This window comes from Aspergillus eucalypticola (genome assembly GCF_003184535.1).
Source record: "Aspergillus eucalypticola CBS 122712 chromosome Unknown BO83scaffold_9, whole genome shotgun sequence".
NCBI lineage: Eukaryota > Fungi > Ascomycota > Eurotiomycetes > Eurotiales > Aspergillaceae > Aspergillus > Aspergillus eucalypticola.
This window is the reverse complement of record NW_020290283.1, coordinates 1006043-1026323: the sequence shown is the minus strand read 5'-3', so window position 1 is coordinate 1026323 and position 20281 is coordinate 1006043. Positions and strand designations below refer to the sequence as shown.

The following is a 20281-nucleotide window of genomic DNA, read 5'->3' as shown; positions in this document are numbered from 1 at the left end:
GGTGACTGGATTATTCATTGTGATTGTGGTTGTTGGAGATGGTCAGTATAGTGTGTAGTGGATAGTGGTAGGTTAGGAGGATGGATGTAGTAGTGTAAGTGGACTATGGTGTAGTGTGGTGTGGTGTGTTGGTGTTTGTGCTTGTAGTAGGAAGGTGCAGGTGAGATCAGTACCATATCGTAATGTAGAATATCAGCAGTGTCTGCTTCTGTTGTAGTTTAATTACTAAAGCAATACTATCAGGTTAACGTTAAGTATATCTTGTCTGTGTGTAGCTGGTAGGTAGCTATATGCATTGACCAATAACATCCACCGTATCACATGACACACGTGACCATATAAAAATCTCATCGCATTCATACAACAACATCAACCAGCAACCACGCCCCAATCCCCCCATATCTAACATATACACCATTCCTACCCAGAAACACAGAGTCTATACGTTGTAACCATGGGCTCCAGCTCCAAAAAGAAGAAGGAGAAGCAGAAGGATTTTCAGGTAACCCCCATAACCCCCCCTCCCATCCATACCCACCACCACCACAGCAGACCCCAACCAACATACTAACCTCTCTCACCAGAAACCCAAGCTCAAAGTCGGCAAAGCCAAAGCCAAACCGGACAATTTCACCGACACGAGCTTCAAATCCAAAAGTAACTTCCCAATCATACCCCGTTTCCACCCCAATCATCCCCTAATAAAGAATCATCAGGTATAACCCTAACCCAACAATCTCTCACCCTCCACGCCCCCAGCACCACCCACCAATTCACCCACCACGTTTCCCTCTTAAACTCCAAATCCGACACTCAGCGGCGTGACTCCCTCGCACATTTAACCACCCACCTCACCTCCGCCCCCACATCCCAACCCCTCCCCATCCCCGTAAGCACTCTCCTCCCCACCCTCTCCCCCCTAATCCTGGACGCCAGCACAACCGTGCGCACCCAGCTCCTCAAGCTCCTCCGCACTTTGCCCCCAAGCGACGTGGAAGACCACGTCGCCAGCCTAATGCCGTACGTGCGCGCCGGCATGACGCATCTGGCCGCCGACATCCGCGTCACGGCCGTGGACGTCCTCTCCTGGCTGGTTGAAATTGCCGGAGAAGCCGTGGTGTCGTGTGCAGGCGGGTGGATCAAGACGCTGAATTGCTTCCTCTCTGTGCTGGGATGGCATACCGAGGAGAGCTCTAAGTGGTCGAGTAATCGCGCGGCGTTTGGGAAAGCAGGCGCGAAGGGGAAACCCATGGTGAAGGTTTTGGGGGTGTTGGCGGAGTTTTTGGAGGCGGGGATTGGGGAGGATGATGATGATGAGATGGAGATGGAGGTGGATGGTAAGGGTGGGACTGGGACTGGGACTGGGACTGGTGGTGGTGGGTTCCCGATTGTGCAGACGGATGTACATATGGTGCCCAAGTCGGCGCAGCCGTATGTGTATTTGAATTTGTTTGGTGCGCCGAGAGATGAGGAAGGGGAGATGTATGAGACGAGGGAGGAGAGGTTCCGGGTGTTTAAGGGACGGTTTTTGGTTCCTGTTGAGCGTGGGTTGGAGAGTGCGAGGCAGGATGGCGGGGAGGTTGGGCGCGCTTCGTCCGCTGTGAGTAAGGTGTTGAAGGAGGCCAGGGGGGTGGATTGGGAGGGTTGATTGATTTGCTGTTTCATGTTGTGTTGTGTTGTGTTGTGTTGCTACGGCATTTGGTTGCTGGGCTGTTATAATTGTGTGCTATGGGTGTATTCTTATAGATTCGTTATATTGCTGGCTATATGCTTCAAAAGTATTATACTTTGGCCTTCTCGTGCATGTTGTCCAACTGTACTTCGGATTCTCCGTCAACTTCCCGTCCGTCGTAGATTTCTTCGGCCATCACGGCCCTGTCGATAATAGCATGTCGGGCAGGGAACAGCCACGATAACCCTACATACACTATGCTGGTCCCCACGAATCCCAGCAGCCATCCGAACTGGTATGGATGGATACCCACGCCAACCGAGATACTGCTATTGACAGAGTTGATCAGCCCTGGCAGACTCGGCACCACACCGACAATAAACGCCACAATGGCGCGCCAGTTCACGCCCCATGTCGAGTATCGATACACCGGGTTGTTTGGCTGGTACAGAGCCAGGGTATCATACTTTCCATGCTTCAGCAGCCAAAAGTCCCACAGCATGATAGCTGCAATCGGTCCCAGGAAGATGGCATACGCTGACATGAAGTTCAGGAAGCTATCCGCCGACTCAAGGATCTTCCATGGCACTAGAGCCCATGATAAAATACCGCAGATGATCTGGCCTCGGCGCAAATTGACATGTCCTGGGAAAAGGGCCATCAGATCGTTGGCTGCTGAAATTGAGTTGGCGGAAATGTTGACACCCAGGGAAGCTAGAGCGAATGAGAAGGCTGCGAAAAAGCGACATGAGCGGCTGGACCAGTGGCTGATTAGATCGATCGGGTCCCATGGGACTGATCCGCCATATCTGGCGTAGCCAGCTGAGGAGGCAGCAATGCCGACGAACGAGATGAATGTAAACACAATAGGCAGCATAGGCACGTAGAGAAGCTGCCACTTTGCCGTAACACGCGAGTATCGAGAAAAGTCGGACTAATATCATTAGCCATTGCATCACCACCCTTTAGCCTACATACCTGGTTCACACTGAGGGTGGCATAGTTCCCCAGGACCGATGTCATGCTCGCCAAAAACACCCAGCTGTACTGTGACCCCGACACAGTCGCTTTTTGCTCGAGCATTGCACCTCCTCCCTCTGCCACGAACGCCCAGATCAAAATTGCAATCCACGCGATCGGCACAACCACAGACTTGACCACAAACAGCCACCGCACTTTGTTCGGGTGGATGCAGAGAAACGGAAGTTGAAACAGCCAGAAGATGAAGTATCCGACCATGCCAGTCGTCGTAATGCCCTGATCCTCAGGAATCTCGTTCTTCACTCTCAAGAAGCTAGGCCAGATGGCTCCGATCATTGCACGCACAGCGTTTCCGCCGTTGACGTTCTGAATCGCGAACCAAAACAGCGCCAAAATAACTCGAGAGACAATGGCGACGTATGATCCCCAGAATCCCCAGCTAGCCCGTGAGATCACCGGGAACGGAATGTGATAGATCGCACCGACAGCACCGTTGCCCGCAATGACGAAAGACATGATGAAGAACGAAATCGCGACGATTATGAGTGATTCGCGCCAGCTAAGTCCGACTGCTATTATACTGCTAGCAAACTGCCATGTAGCTGCATTGAAGGCGTCGGAGACCCAATACGCTGTACATCCGTCAGCACGGCAAGACAAACGAAGGAGACGACGTACAGATAAAGCTGAGCGGTCCCCATTGTCGACGATGAAAAGGAACCGGATCGAGATCGAGATTGGTCCAGCGAGCACTTCCATCCGCAAAAGCAGAGCGCGACTGCGGCACTCGAAGCTGAGGCCGTCTGAACTTCATGATTAGGTATGGTGCCGCGCCGAGATGCGGTAGATGAAGTGGATAGAGGTTCAAGTCATCCGATACAGAGGCGCGGTAGCGAAAATTCAATATGGTAGACCGATGTAAGGGATACGGTCGCACAAGCTGCGCTGTCTAAATGCTGGAGAGAGAAAGCTGCAGGCTGACAATCACGATCTGCAGCCCATTAGGTCTAGCCAGATAAGCTGGTGCATGATAAGCATCCCTGCTGCGATAGCCACCGCCCTACTATTGGATGCATCGCCGAACAGACTATCTGCCCAGATTCGATAAGACATGAATAGCGGGGTGCTCGAGAGGATGCCATTTTTGTCTGATAAGTGGTTATAGTATCACGCAAAGTAAGAGGCCTTCCACCTGACGTCAGGCACTGGCTCAACCGACAACTTCTGCGATCGAACCGTGGCTCAGGGTGCATGGAATGTAAGATCGGCTCGCTGCGGTATGCAGATAGAGCTACGTACCAGGCGGTTTTGTATTAGACATAATGATTCATCGAGTTTCTTGGTTTGCAAATCGGGGATTTGTCTTTATTCTGCTTCATTTTGGGTGTGATTGTGCCGCTTGCGTAGTCTCCATCTCCAGGAGTGCTGCAGTCTATAATCATGTTTGTTAGCAGGCAGCAGAGAGGAATCAATATGGTTCAAAGATTAACCCCTTACTAGATCGAATGTTGCTGAGTACTCGGACGCGCCCGAAGTTGCGATAAAGCTAAGAATGGGGCGAGTGGAGATGCCAGTTTACCCCTCTCGCTGCCATTCCCCTCAGGCTGCCACGAGGCATCTCGGTTCATGTCATACAACATCAATTTTGGTCAACTGCATCACCTACCAACTGTACCACTCAACATGTCTTTCAACATCTCGCAGGCTCGTTCTCGCTTCCCCGCCTTGAACCAGGAGCAAATTTTCCTGGACAATGCAGGTCGGTTACACCCTACCCACCAGTATCGAAAACGGGGAATTGCTAACAGCATATAGGAGGCAGCCAGGTGTTGGACACAGTGATCGAATCGTATGTCCCCCGGCTGTTCGCTGTTAGCAAAACCTCCTAACCAAGTACAGTGTGACATCATATCTGTCGAAGACCAACGTTCAATTGGGCGCAACCTACAATACTTCCAAGGTCTCAACTGCCGCTTACGATCACGGCTATGAAGCTGCAGCAAAATTCATAAATGCGAAGCCTGAGGAGGTATGGAGAACATATTCATCCATGTACAATGCTAACCTATGCAGATCTGCCTGGGTGTCTCAACAACGCAGCTCCTGCACAACCTCTCTACAGCGCTAGACTTCCAACCAGGAGACGAGCTGATCGTGTCCAAGCTGAATCATGAGGCCAATTCTGCCCCGTGGGACAGGATCGCGCGTCGTTTGGGGCTTACAGTCAAGTGGTGGGGGGCTTCAGACCCTCTGAACCCTATTTGCGATCCTTCTGAGCTAAAGCAGTTGATGTCGGAGAAGACCAGGCTCGTTGCCTGTCCGCATGCTTCCAATATCACAGGATCCATCACAAACGTAAAGGAGATTGCCAAGGTTGTGCATCAGGCTCCTAGGGTATGATATGACAATCCTTAATATGCTCTATCATCAGCTCATAAGACATAGGCTCTCCTTTGCGTTGATGGTGTCGCGCTTGCTCCACACCGCCAAGTCGACGTCAAGAATCTCGATGTCGACTTCTACGTGAGTGAAACTAGAGCGTAGGCACACTGTGATCTAACAGCGACAGGCATTCTCGTGGTACAAAGTGTATGGTCCTCACATCGCCCAGCTGTATGCCTCGTCGCGAATCCATGACCAGATAAATCCGCTGTGCCATTACTTCAAATCCACGGAAACCCTCGACCTAAAGCTGAACCTGGCTTCAGCCAACTATGAGCTGACACAAAGCATTCCACGTGTCTTGGAATACTTCGGCTCTAATTTCTCCGCCACATGGGACGAAATCGCCACCTACGAAGAGAAGCTGCAGGAGATTCTCCTGGACTTTTTGAGAAGCAATGATCGTGTAACCATCCATGGCGAGCCTTCCGCCAACAAAGCCCTGCGAGTTCCAGTGATAAGCTTCACCGTGAAGGGCATCAAGAGCCAAGCGCTAGTTGAGGAGGTCGAGAAAAGAAGCCCTTTCGGCTTTCGCAGCGGACATATGTACAGTCATCGCTTGCTCAAGGACATCATAGGCTTGGAAGACGTCGAAGATGGAGTTGTGCGGATTAGCATGCTACATTACAATACTGGTCAGTTTATAACTACTTTTAACGATGGAGTACTAACATCAGACAGAGCAAGAAATTACATCACTTGTTGAGCTGTTGCGGGAGATCATTGCAGCGATCTAGAATCATCTAGTAGATCTTTGACAACAGAAGGGCCATTCTGACAGCTGTTGAAACAGATTACCTCCGTACATAAATCTAGCAGGCAGCAGGCATGTAAAACCATGACATTGCTGCCTTGCCTAATAGAAAATCATACTACGAGATGCTCGTACACCTGTTAGGTCTCGTAAACAGCCATACTACTCCACGTAATACCCACTCACCTTCTATGTTGTAGTTAGTGACTGTCCTAGTTGAACCCACGAGGTTGCATGCTAGCTTTTTGAGTACACCGAGACATTTGCTGACATGACGATCAAATCGTTCTAGCTATATTAGTGCAAGTAAACCATGTGATGTAACAGCAAGTCACCCCGCTCCTTGCTTTCACCACATTTTGTAGCTTCCCTCTGCTCAACATCTGCAGTCTGACAACTTCAGACATCACAATGACGCTCGCTTATAGCAAAGTTCCCTCGGGTACGACCGTCATCCCATCCCCTTTCCAGGTCCATGTTTCGGACGAACAAATCGAGGAGCTACAGCTGTTGGTCAAGCTGTCGAAGCTCGCACCTCCAACATACGAAGGTCTTCAGCAGGATCGTAAATATGGCATAACCAACGAATGGCTTGCCAATGCAAAGGAAGCTTGGAAGAGCTTAGACTGGTAAGGTCCATCAGTGAGCTGATTTGAGCAATGCTGAAGAATATAGGCGATCGGCAGAAAGCCGTATCAACAGCTTCCCTCAGTTCACGTATGATATCGAGGGCCTGACCATTCACTTTGTGGCTTTGTTCTCCGAGAGAAAGGATGCAATCCCTATTGTTCTTCTCCACGGCTGGCCAGGCAAGCTCACGTCGATTCTTTCATCTAGTCAATTGGCTGACTCAAACCAGGCAGCTTTCTCGAGTTTCTTCCCGCTCTGACTTCAATTCGGGACAAATATAGCCCAGAAACCTTGCCATACCATATAGTAATTCCGTCGCTTCCGGGGTTCACTTTCTCATCCGGCCCTCCGCTAGATGCCAACTTCACTGGCGTTGATACGGCCCGCGTCATCAACAAGGTGATGCTCAATCTCGGTTTCGAGGATGGCTATGTGGCACAAGGTGGAGACATTGGATCAAGGATCGGTCGCATACTTGCAGTAGATCATGAATCTTGCAAAGCCGTGCATTGTAAGCTGCCGATTGTCTCTTCGCTGCAGAAGTTTTCATCTAATCATCATTAGTGAATGCGTGCTATATGGGAAAGCCCTCCAACGTACCAGACACCGCTATTACTGAGGAAGACAAACGCGCGCTGGCTCGCGCTCAGTGGTTTGGTACCTATGGCAGTGGATATGCTCTCGAGCATGGTACTCGACCCAGCACGATCGGCAACGTACTATCCACAAATCCGGTGGCGCTGCTCGCCTGGTATGCACTTCCATACACCATTTATCAATCAACTAACGAAACATGCAGGATTGGAGAGAAGTTCCTCGACTGGGCTGATGAGGCTATACCCTTGGAGACTATCCTGGAATCTGTATCACTGTACTGGTTTACTGAGACATTTCCCCGGTCTATCTACCACTATCGGGAGGTATGATGACTCTACCTCTGCCTATAACCTCGTAATCATACTCACCCTGACCCAGAACGTCCCGCCGCCCAACCTGAGACAGGCCGAAGACCCCCGATGGTATATCCGCAAACCATTTGGCTTTTCATATTATCCGAAGGAGCTTGTACCCACCCCACGCGCTTGGGTTGAGACAACAGGAAACCTGGTGTTCTGGCAAGCTCATGAGAAGGTATGCTTACCAAGTCTTGCTGGCGGCATCTGGCGGCATCTGCTGACACGCCACAGGGAGGACATTTTGCAGCGTTGGAAAGGCCACAGGACTTCCTTGATGATTTGACAGTGTTCTGTGGACAAGTATGGGCTGGAAGAAATTGAGATGGTGCCACGATTACCGTGGATCGTCTATAGCATGCTCAGAAGGCTGCATCAGTCCAATAACGATATGCGAATTAGACACTAAGGCTTGTCTCGGATGTAGTTGTATATATCGCTCATAATAGAGTTCTCCATCTGGATGGACACCCATCTAGCGAAAGTCTACGGCATATTGTTAGCTGAGTTTTGACTACAACCGGATTGTACCCCTCTCCCACCAAAAGTCATGATGAGACGATCCTCGTGGCTTTGTCGGTACTTTTCATCAATACAAAGTTTGTGCAATCCCGTGATGGCTGGCATATCTCCGACCCTCCCTCCTTGCCTAAGTTTTTTTTTTTTTTTTTTTTCTTTCACATCGTGTGACCTCATCCTTCGCTCAAAGCACCACCCCTCAGAACAAGATACCAAAGCTCACCAGTCATTCATCCAGCATCCTGGCCCGTGGTACCTCGTTTAAGGGGAGTACCTCCTGTCGCCCGCATGGGCCGGCATTAGCCTGCATCCTTCATGCGAGTTCCCCAAAGAGGGGTTGCCAGTAAGGTTCTTTCCATCCCGTTCTAGACGGCGGAGCTGCTTGCTGCCTCGTCCATAGCCTTTGACAGTCCTACAAAAGGATTTGGGAGAAAAAGTTGTCTGCGCTGATTTGTTGTATTGTCGCCGGTTGCCAATTTAGTCTTTCGGTTGATGCGTACAACCAACACTCCGAGCGTACCGGTAGGTACTTTTTGTGACGGGCTGTTTTAAGTTGTTTGAACTTTTGACTTGGATTGCAGATAGTGTTTTCCCCTATAGCAAGGTTTGAGGTTGGCGTCTTTGATGCAAGGCTACTAGTAGTATACTCCTTAGTATTATAGTACTATCTTTGCATTCACAGTATTACAGTTCTGACCGGGATGGTGATATTAACTTCACATCCGTTTGATAGAATATATTTTCCTGCTGTTGCCAAAGCCTGAAACATGACCGGACAGGCTTTGACAGAGCTAAACTTTTCGCACATGCCGTCTGAGCCTAAACCGATGACACCGTCCGGTTGAGACTTTCCTCATTTCTGACCTCTACTTACTATCTATCCAATCTGTATACTAGACTAGTTGCTTAATCCTGACTGCCAGATGCTTCTCCAACAAAACCACCAAGTCTGAGTCGGGATCAAACGGGAGGGTGGGGCTTTCCAGCGACAGCCGGGCCAACCAGCGAAGCCAAGGTGGGCAACAAAAACTCACCGGGACAGCCTGATAACCCCGCGTTCATTGGGCGGTGTGGCTCCACCCCTCTTCGGCTTTGGCTGGCCTTTTTGGAGAAGTGCAAAAGGACATTCAGGTCTTTTTTTTCCCTCTTGGTGGTCGGATTATCCCACAGCCACCCACGCCATGACTCAGTGTACGGGTTCTGCGGGTAGGGAAGGTCATGAGATTTGTCACTCCCGGCAGTCCAGCCAGCCCTTTGATGATTGATACTACGACTTCTGCTGTCTAACCAATAGTGGTCTGCCTATTCTTAGAGTTCCACTGCCTACTAACTGAGATTGATACCCAGCTTATTTTGTAAGCCAGACGCCGTCTGAACCCGGGGTTCTTAGTGACCCAACCTTGGGTGCATTATTTTAGTCAGTTATTGCATACGAACTATAAACTACTTTGCATAGGAGGAAGATTATCCTGGACCTTCTTAAAAGGGCAGGTGTGGAAAGAACAGCAGAAACATGTGATGTGATTATGTAGTGCTTATGTATCCAGACTTATTCCTATGCATTCACCGGCTTAGCCGTGCACCATCAACATCGCCATCGCCCACTACACTGTCTCACAATGAACGAGATGTACCCCGTATATATCTGCTCCATTAAGGCTGTATGACTTCGACCCATCTGACGTTCCTTACACTCACACAGAACCCTTACACAACAGTTCCGAATATGACCCTTGACGTCTTTGCTGGGTCCTCGAGGTGGATACGGCTTACTTGTTAGTCCATACACATGATGTGGTTAGTTAGGCCAGGAAGTCCGTAGCCTCAAGACTACCCCGGAAAGGCAAACCGTAGTAGCTTTGTTCATGATCATACAATGGGCCGCGGGACGAGAGGATTGGTTGGATATAGCATCATCTACGGAGCAACGACGGGAGGCTACTAATAAGTCGTGTATTAAGTCCCAAGTGGGCGAACTAGTTAGACGGCGCTTGTTGATGGTTGCTTCACTGTCACTGGTTCTTTTCTCCTTCCTTTGCATCTTTGCTGCCTGGACTCACCACCCTGGTTACCTAATCTTACTGCTGACCGGGGGCGGTTCCACAGCCAGTTGTTCGTCCTGGCTCCAGCATATGGTACAGTAGCGCTCCCGTGGTCGCGGTCTGTTACTTTTGTGCTCTCTGCATCAGGTCATGTACACATTCCCCTCAAGCGACCATGTAAGATGAGTAGAAAATGACGGGGCAGCGATATAAAAAAAAAGGGGGACGAGTTTAAATGTGATAGCTGCATAGCCAGCAGGCTGTGTTTGTGCAGTGCAGTTTCAGCAGCCCCATCCAGAACTCCTTTCCCCTTTCCAGCAACCAAAGTCTGGGCTGAAAACAAGAATAGTAGCTAAACGCCCCAATATGACGACGACACAATTTGAAGGCAGGAGACAGGAGGAGAGGATAATCTCCTCGAGTCCATTTTTCGCCATGTATGTACGTGTCACTGCCTCAGCAGAGCCTTTTTTTTTTTATTTTTTTTTTTTCTTCCCTTTTCCCATTCCCCCATTTCTGACGGTGGTGGCGTGGCTGGCAAATCCGTCCGCGGTGGTTGGCTGACCACCACCAATTTTCGCTGGGCCATTGACGGAAGCGGCAGGCCTCTCCCTCCCAATGAGAAGGGATCGTTCATTTTATGTTACACTGGGGCCGGTGCTTATGGACCAACCTACATACATGCCTCCGCACATAAGACGACATCCCTTTTTCTTTCAACTAAAATCCATGACAGACCGGTTTCATCGCCTTCCATCTATTGGATTATGCTTATTCTGGGATGAGACAGACGTCAACCGTCCATCCTCCCATACCTAGCAGATGGAACGGGCGGCAGCTGCCTTGCAGTACAACTTCAGCTGCGTACGTCAAAAGCAGCTGCCCGTGCTGGTTTCTGCTCTATCATGTATCTCTTCTTTCACAGCCAGGGTTGACAACAATGTAGGACAACAGCCACTGTCACTGTCATAAGCACCTAAATGCGCGCGCTGTCTCTAGGCGATAAACCGCAGATAGTCTAGTACCCGGATCGGCTGTGCAATAGTCGCGCGGAGGGAAAAGAAGACTATCCCTCCCCCTTATCAGACTATGAGATCTAATAGTTGTTATCGGGCTCTGCGACGTCGTATTATCTATCTACATAATGACAGTACCTATCTATGTTCGATACCCTTTGGGACGGCTTCGGTAATGGCCATAACTGGAATCGGATCGGGGTGGATTTGGAATCTTAGTCATGCGACGTGAGAAAAGAAAAGGCAGGAAAAGTGCCGGCGCTGTGTTGTTTGTAGGACCATAGAAGTGACATGGGATACGAAAACTTGAGAAGTAGGCTGAAGTTGTAAGCTCTGAGTCGGCAGGACTCCCGACGACCATGGGCATGGGAAGCAAAAAGAGAAGGGAGAGGAATTTTGCCTCCAGGGCCATGAGACATGAGATGAATACTCATGAATAATGGGAATGCTGAGAGGCGAAAACCAGAAGTGGAAAGGAACCAGAGTCAAGAGTCAGAGAGACAAGAGCCAGAACCAGAACCAGAACCAGAAACCAGACCAAACCAAACTGAAAAGCCTCCATGCCCAACCCGGGCCCCAGAAGTTGTCCAGTAGTGGGCAGTCCCTATCTCGGACGGGGGTGAAGAGTCATCGTTCCTCCACTCCATCCGCTCCCGTCCTGGTTCCGATCATCGTCTGCCTTCCCCTTCTACTTTACTTACTCCGGGCCCTCCTCCTCCCTCTCTCTCTCTCCTCTGCCAGCAGGGCTGACTGACTGACTGTGACTGTGACTAGACTGGACTTGACTCTTACTTTGCCATCTCTTCCCTCTCTCGCCCTTCACTCACTATTATTCCTCCCCTCCCCTCCTCTCTTCCTCCCCCTTCCACACGCTTGTCATCTTCTTTCTTTCTTTCACTAGAAAGGAAGTGTGACTGAGAGTGTAGAGTCATACCTAGTTTCCTTGTATCTTGGTTCCTGTTCAGTTGTTTGGCTCGTCTGCTCTTCCCGTTGCCTCTCCGCTCACCCTTTTTCGCCCGCTTTGTGAAAGACTGTGAAGCGTGGTCCCTGCATCCGCCCAAGAGTCTCAAAACCACTTCCGCCACTCTCGCCACTGGCTGCTGCGTAAGTTAATTTCGTTCCTTTCTCTCTCTCGCTGTTTGACTCTGTGCTGCATCGTTCCACTCGCCTCCGGCTAGCTTCAGGTTGCCATCTCTGCCTGTGATTTAGTCTGGCCGCCACCCCAGTTAGTCACTGTCTATTGCTCCGCCCCCCATATAGTCATCGGACTCTTGGACCCTCACCGTGAGATCCGGCGTAAGAGTCATAGACGAGCGCTAAAGTGGAGAGATACTCATAAGATCGTTGCTGACTCGTTCCTTCTTCGCCTTCCAGTCTTCCTTGAGCCTCACCAACCTATTCTGTCTTCTGCCTCCGATACGACTGCTGACTGCCTGGACAAGCGCCGGTTATCTCGCCTGCTTGTTGACAGTCCGCCGCTCTATCGGCCCGTGATATAACATTCTGCGCCTGCGCATCTCAAAATGTACCCTGTTGTTATCAAGTCTTCTGTTCCGATCACCCGTGTTGCAGACTCCTCAGATCTCCGAACCTCCGGCAAGACCGCTGCGTTTGTTTAAATAGCTTCCAGCATCTGTCCTTCTAGAGGGTCACGTTGACAATATATTACGTGTCTTCTCTGGTTACGCGATATTCGGCTTGATCTATTCGGGACTCTCCAACTGGTGATCGGAACATTAGACGGTAAACCCCTTCTTCTTTTCCCGATTCCTTGACACGTACCACTACTTCACCGGCTTCCTCCTCATACCCACACCTACCGCCCGACTTCAACCCAACAGCATCATTTTATATCACGTCCGTGCTAGATGATTGTTGTTCTCTCGCTTGCCTAAACTGTCCTACTATACTATATCTTCGACAACCTGGCGAATTTTCTCTCTTAAGGGTCTGCCGTCGCCTGCGATCAAAAAGACGGTTCCTTGTCTTATCGGCTACACGTTCACGGTTCACGCACAACGGTTTATTTGAAAAAAACATACACGGTTTAAATCTACAATCTCGTGTCATATCCGACGCATAGAAGGAAGGCTAGCTCAAGTTTGTTAGCCCTCTGGATGACCATTTGAGGTACTTTCGGACCTTTTCTTTTTATTTTTTCAAAAAGTATCAAGGTCGCTCGACTGGACATCATCCCGGATATGTCAGGGATTGACATTTTGGGTTTGAAGGATCCAAACCCGAACAGCCAAATCCGAACGGCTTATGCGCACCCGTATGCATCCTCAGTCTCTTCCTCCGCCTCTTCCTCGTCCTCTTCGGTCTTCTCGCTAGATGGCCTGTCCACCCAGAGTTCCATCTCCTCAACCGCGACGAACCCGGTTGATGTGATCTGGGAGAATGAAGGCGAATACCAGGCTGGGGGAAGAGCTCTGGCTGCTGCAAACGGTGCGCGCGGTTACCTAAGGGGCGTGGTCCCGAAGGCAACTGATCCTGCTATTCCGCCCGAGTTACGTAAGCATCCGCGGCGGACCAACAGTTCCTGCACGCGGCCTCCGCCGTGTCTTTTGAGACAATCGGAACGGAAGGTCAACTTTGTCGATAACCTTGTCGGTAAGTCTGGGGAGCTGTCCGTTTATTATGATGTGGTTGAGGTTCAGAACTAAGTACACCGTGTGAAGACACCGCGTCGCAGATTGTTGAGGTCATTTGGCCCTTGTCGGCTGTCTCGCTGCGGAGTGATTCGGCGACTGGATGCAAAGGCGTCCTGCCTCTGCGGACATTCATCCAGGAGACACTCCGCCGCTCCCGCACCAGCTATAGTACCCTCCAGGTGGCGCTTTACTATCTCATCAAGATCAAGCCCCACGTGCCGAGCCATGAGGCGACTCAGGACCAGGCCCGGGGCAAGCCCGTCTGCCGGGCTATGCAGTGTGGGCGGCGCATGTTTCTTGCAGCGCTAATCCTCGCATCCAAGTATCTCCAAGATCGCAACTATTCCGCTCGCGCTTGGAGTAAGATCTCCGGTTTGAACACGGCCGAGATCAACCAGAACGAACTGATGTTTCTGGAAGCGGTTAACTGGCGACTCCATATCCCCGAGTCTCTTTTTCAGCGCTGGACTGACATTGTACTGAAGTACACCCCTGGTGCTGGTAACATGGCTTTTGGGGACCGGCAATGTTGGCGTACGATCATCCCGAAGCTCACGCCTGACCTGGAGGAATTTGACGTCAGCCCCGCGACACCGACCATGCAGTCTTTTGGCTCCCGCTCGGTGTCGGACTCGCCATCCCCTCGGGGCACATCGTTCAAGAGGGATCTTCCCGGCCAAGTAACAAACGAGCCTGTCAGCCTGCCCTCCATCCATGAGCAAATCGCTGCATGCGGGCGTCAAGCGCTGGAGTCGGTGACTCGTAAAGAGACCACACTTCCCTCCCTCCCGTCATTGCCGCCCATGCCGCGGCCGGCTATGCTGCCGACACCGCAGATGACGCCTCAAGCGAGCATCGCCTCCACTCCTGCAGTGAGTGCTGGCGGTATGCCTGCGCACCGCCGTTACATGCAAAGTGCTATGTCCCAGGCGCAAAACATGTGCACGGCGCGGTCGATCTACGACCAGCGCCCGTCACTACAGTTTTGCCCTCGGGCTAACACGTTTGATGGGTACCCTAACTTGGTGCGCCGGTCCTCTCTGGCCCGCTCGGCTTCCTCTGCTTCATCTCCGGATTCGATGATCTCGGATGTGTCAAGCATGTCGTCGCAGTCATCGCGATCGTCATCCATGTCATCCAGCTCTTCAACCGGGGTGTCTGCTATGCCTCGCCTGGCCGTTCAGGCAACGCTCCGATGCACTGGCAACTCCCTCAAGGAGTGCCGCAAGAATCTGGCCATCGCATCGCCCATTGATGAGGGCGCACTTGGAGATATCTACAGCTCGCCCGAGACCTATGGCGGTCCTCTTGGCCAGGTTCCGGATATGTCCGGCTACTCGCTGGAGCCCCCGGTGGACCTGTCTTCTGCTCACGAGGCAGCACAGAGTCTTTGTGCTCTTTCGGGTGCTGTGCCTCGCGCTCAGCAAACGATCGAGCAACAGAACGCTGGTCAGCGTGTGTGTCGCAAACGCGGTCGCACCGGATCCGAGGACATGCTGCACGGTCAAATCCGTCATCTCGTCAAGTCCAAAACCTTTGCTGAAGGCACTGTACTACCTGATGGGAACATGGCGGATCTGTTCCTGAACCCCGAGGCCCGCCGCACGCAAACTCTCACCGCTTCTCAGCTGAGTGCATTGAACTACAACGTTCCGCTCTCGGGCCCCGTGGGCATGAAGCGTGCCTGCTGCGGGAGCGAGGCCAGGAAGATTGCGCTCAACCCAAGCATGCGGGCTGATTACTAGGTCTCCCAGAATATCTGGACTCATTCATTTATCATTTCCTTTCCTTTGCGGAAAAGTGTTTACATTCATACCAATAATTCTATTCTGACCAATCTGGTCTGGTTGCAACAGCAGCAGAAGAGACGCAGACCGGTAGGGAAAAGTTTTGTGCGAACTTTCTCAGGTGATTCACGCGTTCGGGGAAAGCAAAAGTCGTCTTTGTATATACCCTGCAGCTGTTGTCGATTCGGGGAGGCTACTTGTACAGTAGTACTGCTATGGCAGACTGCTGATGTATGATGTACGTTGGGGAGGTTTGTTGCTATCTTTACTATTTTTCTGTGCACATTTGCCATATCTATCGTTATTTATTTTTTGTCTGTTATTGCGGCACTGGAGTGTGGTGGGAACGGTCGGGTCTACTTCTTTCACTGGTTTTTCGCCTGCATTATTCTGACATCTGACTACATGGGTTGCGAAGGGCGAGGGAACGCATTATACTATTACTGCGGAGTTACTGGCAAACGAAGGATTCTGCTCGATTATTAGGACCAATCCTCTGCGAGAGGATAAGCAATACGAAGATGTTGTGAGAGACCATGTTCCGTGACTATTTTGTCTGATCACCCCACTTCCATGAGTACATTGTAGAACATAGGACAGCCCGTCCGTGAACGGAGTCTGTGCATCCGGACGGAGGCACTTCGGCGATCAACTCGCGCCACTATGACTCACCGCAACTATGATGGCAGAAGTGGTGGTCAGCCGGTGATGGAGATAGCATCGAAGCATCCACGGTCGGGGCGTTTCCGGTGAGTCACACGGAGGCCTCAGGCAGGCGCCGAAGTCGGACAAGGCCGGAATCACCGGATGCGACCGGGAAGTCACCTGCCGACCGTTAGAAGTCACATGGAGCTACTAACTGGAAGTAATCTAGCGTACATCAGATAAGATCAGATCGTGACCTTCCCCTCACGGTGACACCACTTTCTTGCTGGGTGACCGTGTTCCTCCCTTTATCCCTCTGCCATCCCCTATTCCTTTTTTCCTTTTATCTCCTTATCCATCCTCTTATCTTTTTCATCGAAGAAGCAAAATCCTCACTCTACCTTTCATCTATAGGACAGTCATCCACCACCACGATGATGGCCCGTCCACTCATCACGACCTTCTTCTCCACACTCGTCCTCCTAACCCACCTCCTCCACGTCGGTGCCGCCAGCCCTGTAGCCGAACAAGCTCCTCTCACCGACACCGACACCAGCACCACCTTCGACACACACTACAACCTCGACACCGACACCGACAGCCTCACCCTCACCACCAACCTCCTCGCCCCCCCATCCTGGTTCACCTCAACCCTCCTCGCCCGCCGCCTCCTCGCCCTCTCCCGCACCGGCACCGCCTCAACCATCTTCCCCTCCCCCCTCCCTCCCAACTCGCACACCCCCCCTTCCCTAGCCGGCCACTCCACAACCCAAACCGAATACCTCGCCGACTGCGACCCCCACCTGCCTGCCACCGATACCTCATCCGAATCCGAATCCCTCAGGGGGCTCGGCAACCCGACCTTCCTGGCCCTGCACGTGGCCACCACCTTCCGCAACACCGCCGCGGGGTCCAACATCTCCCTCTCCCTGGACTGGTGGGACCACGTCAACGACACTTCCCCGCTCTGGCCGGGGTTTCCCCTCAGCGAGGCCGGATTACCCCGCGTCACGCTGTTCGGGTACGTCGAGCCGTTTGAGACGCCTGTACCGGAGGCTGTGGAGACCGCATTGAGGAAGTGTTTCCTTGAGAAACATCCTGATGCGGAGGCCTGGTTGCCGGGCAAGGAGGGCGCCCCGCATAGTAGTTATTGGGCGAGGTTGAGGGTCGAGCAGGTTTATTGGATTGGAGGGTTTGGGGGGTTGCAGAGGATTGGGTGGTTGAATGTTAGTGAGTGGAGGGGCGTGACGCAGTGGGGAGTGGTGGGGGTGGTGGTGGTGGTGGTGGCAGGTTTGGGGATGGAAGTGGGAGGGGGTGGGGAGATGTGAGGTTGCCGGGGGAGGAGGAGTGAAATTTTATGTGTATAGGGGGTAGTGGTATATGAACTATGATGAATGATAAGGACGGTATGGAGATGATGATATGAGATATGAGAAAGGAGTGAAAGATGACGACCAGTGGTCATATGAGCTACTATGAAGGATATGGAAAGTATGGAAAAAATGTCTTTGATGAAATATGGATATAAGTTGATACGGGTTTATCTTGATCCTACAAGTACTATAACCACAATGACCTGCACATGACCCAAAAGGAAGTTACATCTCGAATCACTTCCCCCCACCCAAGACAGACCAATCTCCAAAGCAACGAATATCTCTTGGCATCGTTCCACGTGGGTATTATACCCATCACCATCACTATCTCCTTATCTATGTTTCTTCTTTCCCAAACCCACCAACCCACCCCCTCAGTCCTACTGTCACACTGTTGCTATCCATCCATAAACAAGCATCCCCTAGAGCCATCTATTCAGGACAGGAAGAGCGCTGAGCTCAAGCAATGTCTGGTGTTCAGCAATGAAATTGACATAGACCAACTGTGATTGTGCCCAGGTAATGTCCATCACCATCTAGGCAACATATCAGGATATATTAATCCAGTTAGACAGATGGATTGGTACAAGCCATTGCTCATACCAACCCCAGACGATGATCTCGTCGATCAGCCTTTGTCAAGGGCAGGGGTATTCAGACTATCTCCCGAGCAAGCAATATGCATAAAGATCACAGCAGTGATTATATTGGATAGAAGAAGCTCATACACCACACCACAGTGTACGTAGTATATCAGCGAGTGTTACTGTTATTACCAGCACACTGCCCAGAACCACACATTCAGGCAAAGCCTGAGAAAAAGAAAAGGAGCTCGAGGAGCTGCCCTCACCGATAGGAGTATGCACTACCGCGATTGGGTGGGTGTCAAGTAGATAGGATAGGTTAGACATGGCTACTAATCGTTGATAACGTTGTGAAAGGCGGGATCGGTCATTTCGTAGTAGATGGTATTAGTTGTCGGTGCTTGAAAAGATATATCATTCTTCAGGGCCACATTTGTTATTTTTTAAAGATGAGGCGAGGAGTGAAAGGCTGATTCTGAGCTTGAAGCTAAGCTTGAAGTTCCAAGGTCCTTAGTTGTGACGCATGCTGGTTTTGACAAGTAGCCATCATCATATATATCCATCATTGTTGGAAAGGGACTTTAGTACTTGACTGGCAGTACTGCATTGCTGGCTGTATGTAGCGCTATCAAGTATGTATTACCCCAGTGAGGGATTCATATGTAGATAAACTCGACTCGACTTGGAGGAAGAAAAGAAAAAGGGGAAGTAAATCAAATCCCAGAAAGCGAACCAGCATATCTTGCATGTACACGGTTTCAGGATCTCTCCTCTACTGGTTGTTACCAGGATTCCCCAGTAGATACATAATCCAGAGAAACGATCGGGGACAAAATTTGATATTCTCCTCAGTGTCTGGTCTGGATGGGTTATTCTAACTTGTATCTCATATATAGGAATTTAACCTTGGGCAAGAGAGTTGCGTGGTATCGTGGTTGAGAGGAAGCCATTGTAGACATGATTGTTCAAGTTGGCTGTTACTGGCACCGTTACTTGTATCTTCCGGGCCAGAGTTCCATCAGGGAGTAAATTCAAGGTTTGTCTCTCCTTTTCCACCTTTGAGTTCCGGACGAAGTGGGATCTTCTTGGAAGGAAGCCCAATGTCTGGCTTCTTCTAATATTCCAGTGTATATGACTCACGGACCCAGCAGGGAATAAAGTTCATGTTGTCTTCGTTGTCTTGACGGGTCATTCAAATTGCCCTTGACTGGCGAGTGTCATGTTATCCAGACGGAATTGACGATTAGGAGACAGAACTTGATGGTCACGACAGCCAAGCATGGAAACACCATGCAGCTGGCTTCATGGATTGTCTCTGAGATTCGTTCGGTATAGATGATATAGTTCGTTTCAGCCAAGGCAGCCTGCATCATCTGTGGCGCTAGTATGTATTGGGTGCAACACCGGTGCGGGACACGGTTGCTTTGTATATTTCTTCTAGTTGGCGGAAATTCAATTAGTAAATTCAGCTGGCGTCTGCAGATTGCGTGATTATATCTTTTTATATTGCAGGTCGTTTGTGCATATCAGCTGGTTTGGCTATTCCTTCGGAATCACTTAGGAAATATGAACCGCCAATTGACGGAGTCAGGAAGACAGTTTCATAGTTCATGCGAGTAACGACCCATTTTCTGGCCTGTATGCATAGGATAAGGACCCCACTCACTAGCTTCGTATGAGAGTAGTTGCACAGTCCCGAAACACTCGGAATCGTCTTCCCGCTGAAATAACCAAGTTGGCAGCCTGGTCAGCTATGGAACCTGTTGAATCTAGGGAATGAGCGTATAGTGTGTAACCTGCGATAAGGTCTGCAGCGAGCCCATGTGCAAGATGTACCAAGTTGAGATTTGGTTCGAGATGAAGGGAAGGAATAAACGAAGGCATGAATTGTATGAACCGCTTTTCCTGATATGTTTTTGTTGGCCTCAGTTGATTTCCGGAGCGGGAAACACGTAGACATCAGCCACGCATTTGTCACTTTGCCATTGTGCGAGAGACACAGACCAGCCAAGAGCTTTGCCGGCTGGCTTGCCGGTTTTGTTGACTCTGACCGAGCGTTTTAGAGAGTAGCCGGAGCTATGGAGGCTTCGGGACTTCAAGTCGACTTTCACCTAGTCTCGAAGTAACTAGTCATATGAGGAGAGGTTGATATATGACATATTCTCCTTGCAGCTCCTCTCTTTTGTCCAGGAGTCCAGGGATCCCTAAAAAGTAGCTCTTGGAGAC

At 50.7% G+C, this 20281-nt stretch overlaps 7 protein-coding genes across 7 annotated transcripts; 6 read left to right on the top strand and 1 right to left on the bottom strand.

Moving 5' to 3' along the window:
* The first annotated feature begins 406 nt into the window (after positions 1-406).
* On the top strand, positions 407-1738 carry BO83DRAFT_249776 (IPI1/TEX10 family protein). The gene is made up of 3 exons (XM_025527031.1): positions 407-502; positions 594-657; positions 717-1738. Exons 1-3 carry the CDS (start codon positions 455-457, stop codon positions 1646-1648), a joined length of 1044 nt encoding a protein of 347 aa, XP_025389452.1. The 5' UTR covers positions 407-454; the 3' UTR covers positions 1649-1738.
* A 1-nt stretch (position 1739) lies between these two features.
* On the bottom strand, positions 1740-3615 carry BO83DRAFT_249984 (nucleobase cation symporter-1 family protein). Its single transcript, XM_025527032.1, has 3 exons — positions 3332-3615; positions 2651-3285; positions 1740-2606 (listed from the first exon to the last, which is right to left on the bottom strand). The coding sequence occupies exons 1-3, from the start codon at positions 3465-3467 to the stop codon at positions 1782-1784; spliced, it is 1596 nt and encodes a 531-aa protein (XP_025389451.1). The 5' UTR covers positions 3468-3615; the 3' UTR covers positions 1740-1781.
* A 548-nt stretch (positions 3616-4163) lies between these two features.
* Positions 4164-5915, top strand: BO83DRAFT_377629 (putative aminotransferase). The gene is made up of 7 exons (XM_025531043.1): positions 4164-4412; positions 4469-4502; positions 4553-4682; positions 4727-5047; positions 5099-5176; positions 5223-5730; positions 5777-5915. The coding sequence occupies exons 1-7, from the start codon at positions 4337-4339 to the stop codon at positions 5830-5832; spliced, it is 1203 nt and encodes a 400-aa protein (XP_025389450.1). The 5' UTR covers positions 4164-4336; the 3' UTR covers positions 5833-5915.
* A 191-nt stretch (positions 5916-6106) lies between these two features.
* On the top strand, positions 6107-8068 carry BO83DRAFT_358962 (epoxide hydrolase). Its single transcript, XM_025529335.1, has 7 exons — positions 6107-6478; positions 6525-6668; positions 6713-6990; positions 7044-7230; positions 7279-7399; positions 7455-7610; positions 7667-8068. Exons 1-7 carry the CDS (start codon positions 6261-6263, stop codon positions 7754-7756), a joined length of 1194 nt encoding a protein of 397 aa, XP_025389449.1. The 5' UTR covers positions 6107-6260; the 3' UTR covers positions 7757-8068.
* Positions 8069-13210: 5142 nt separating this feature from the next.
* BO83DRAFT_310619 (putative G1/S-specific cyclin Pcl5) lies at positions 13211-15408 on the top strand (the record flags this gene model as incomplete). The annotated part of the gene is made up of 2 exons (XM_025527444.1): positions 13211-13622; positions 13691-15408. 2 exons carry the CDS (start codon positions 13211-13213, stop codon positions 15406-15408), a joined length of 2130 nt encoding a protein of 709 aa, XP_025389448.1.
* A 1121-nt stretch (positions 15409-16529) lies between these two features.
* BO83DRAFT_398024 (uncharacterized protein) lies at positions 16530-17446 on the top strand (the record flags this gene model as incomplete). Its single annotated transcript, XM_025533224.1, has 2 exons — positions 16530-17347; positions 17401-17446. The coding sequence occupies 2 exons, from the start codon at positions 16530-16532 to the stop codon at positions 17444-17446; spliced, it is 864 nt and encodes a 287-aa protein (XP_025389447.1).
* Positions 17447-18010: 564 nt separating this feature from the next.
* BO83DRAFT_377623 (uncharacterized protein) lies at positions 18011-18319 on the top strand. Its single transcript, XM_025531042.1, has one exon. It carries the CDS (start codon positions 18047-18049, stop codon positions 18218-18220), a length of 174 nt encoding a protein of 57 aa, XP_025389446.1. The 5' UTR covers positions 18011-18046; the 3' UTR covers positions 18221-18319.
* The last annotated feature ends 1962 nt before the right edge of the window (positions 18320-20281 follow it).

Coding starts and splice junctions, on each gene's coding strand:
- BO83DRAFT_249984 (XM_025527032.1), bottom strand. CDS start 3,467: ATGAAGTTCAGACGGCCTCAGCTTCGAGTGCCGCAGTCGCGCTCTGCT. Junction 3,286..3,331: donor GGGACCGCTCAGCTTTATCT/GTACGTCGTCTC, acceptor ACGGATGTACAG/CGTATTGGGTCTCCGACGCC. Junction 2,607..2,650: donor CCACCCTCAGTGTGAACCAG/GTATGTAGGCTA, acceptor TAATGATATTAG/TCCGACTTTTCTCGATACTC.
- BO83DRAFT_249776 (XM_025527031.1), top strand. CDS start 455: ATGGGCTCCAGCTCCAAAAAGAAGAAGGAGAAGCAGAAGGATTTTCAG. Junction 503..593: donor AGAAGCAGAAGGATTTTCAG/GTAACCCCCATA, acceptor CAGAAACCCAAG/CTCAAAGTCGGCAAAGCCAA. Junction 658..716: donor CACGAGCTTCAAATCCAAAA/GTAACTTCCCAA, acceptor AAGAATCATCAG/GTATAACCCTAACCCAACAA.
- BO83DRAFT_358962 (XM_025529335.1), top strand. CDS start 6,261: ATGACGCTCGCTTATAGCAAAGTTCCCTCGGGTACGACCGTCATCCCA. Junction 6,669..6,712: donor GGCTGGCCAGGCAAGCTCAC/GTCGATTCTTTC, acceptor CAAACCAGGCAG/CTTTCTCGAGTTTCTTCCCG. Junction 7,611..7,666: donor TCTGGCAAGCTCATGAGAAG/GTATGCTTACCA, acceptor GACACGCCACAG/GGAGGACATTTTGCAGCGTT.
- BO83DRAFT_377629 (XM_025531043.1), top strand. CDS start 4,337: ATGTCTTTCAACATCTCGCAGGCTCGTTCTCGCTTCCCCGCCTTGAAC. Junction 4,413..4,468: donor AATTTTCCTGGACAATGCAG/GTCGGTTACACC, acceptor AACAGCATATAG/GAGGCAGCCAGGTGTTGGAC. Junction 5,731..5,776: donor CATGCTACATTACAATACTG/GTCAGTTTATAA, acceptor AACATCAGACAG/AGCAAGAAATTACATCACTT.
- BO83DRAFT_377623 (XM_025531042.1), top strand. CDS start 18,047: ATGGATTGGTACAAGCCATTGCTCATACCAACCCCAGACGATGATCTC.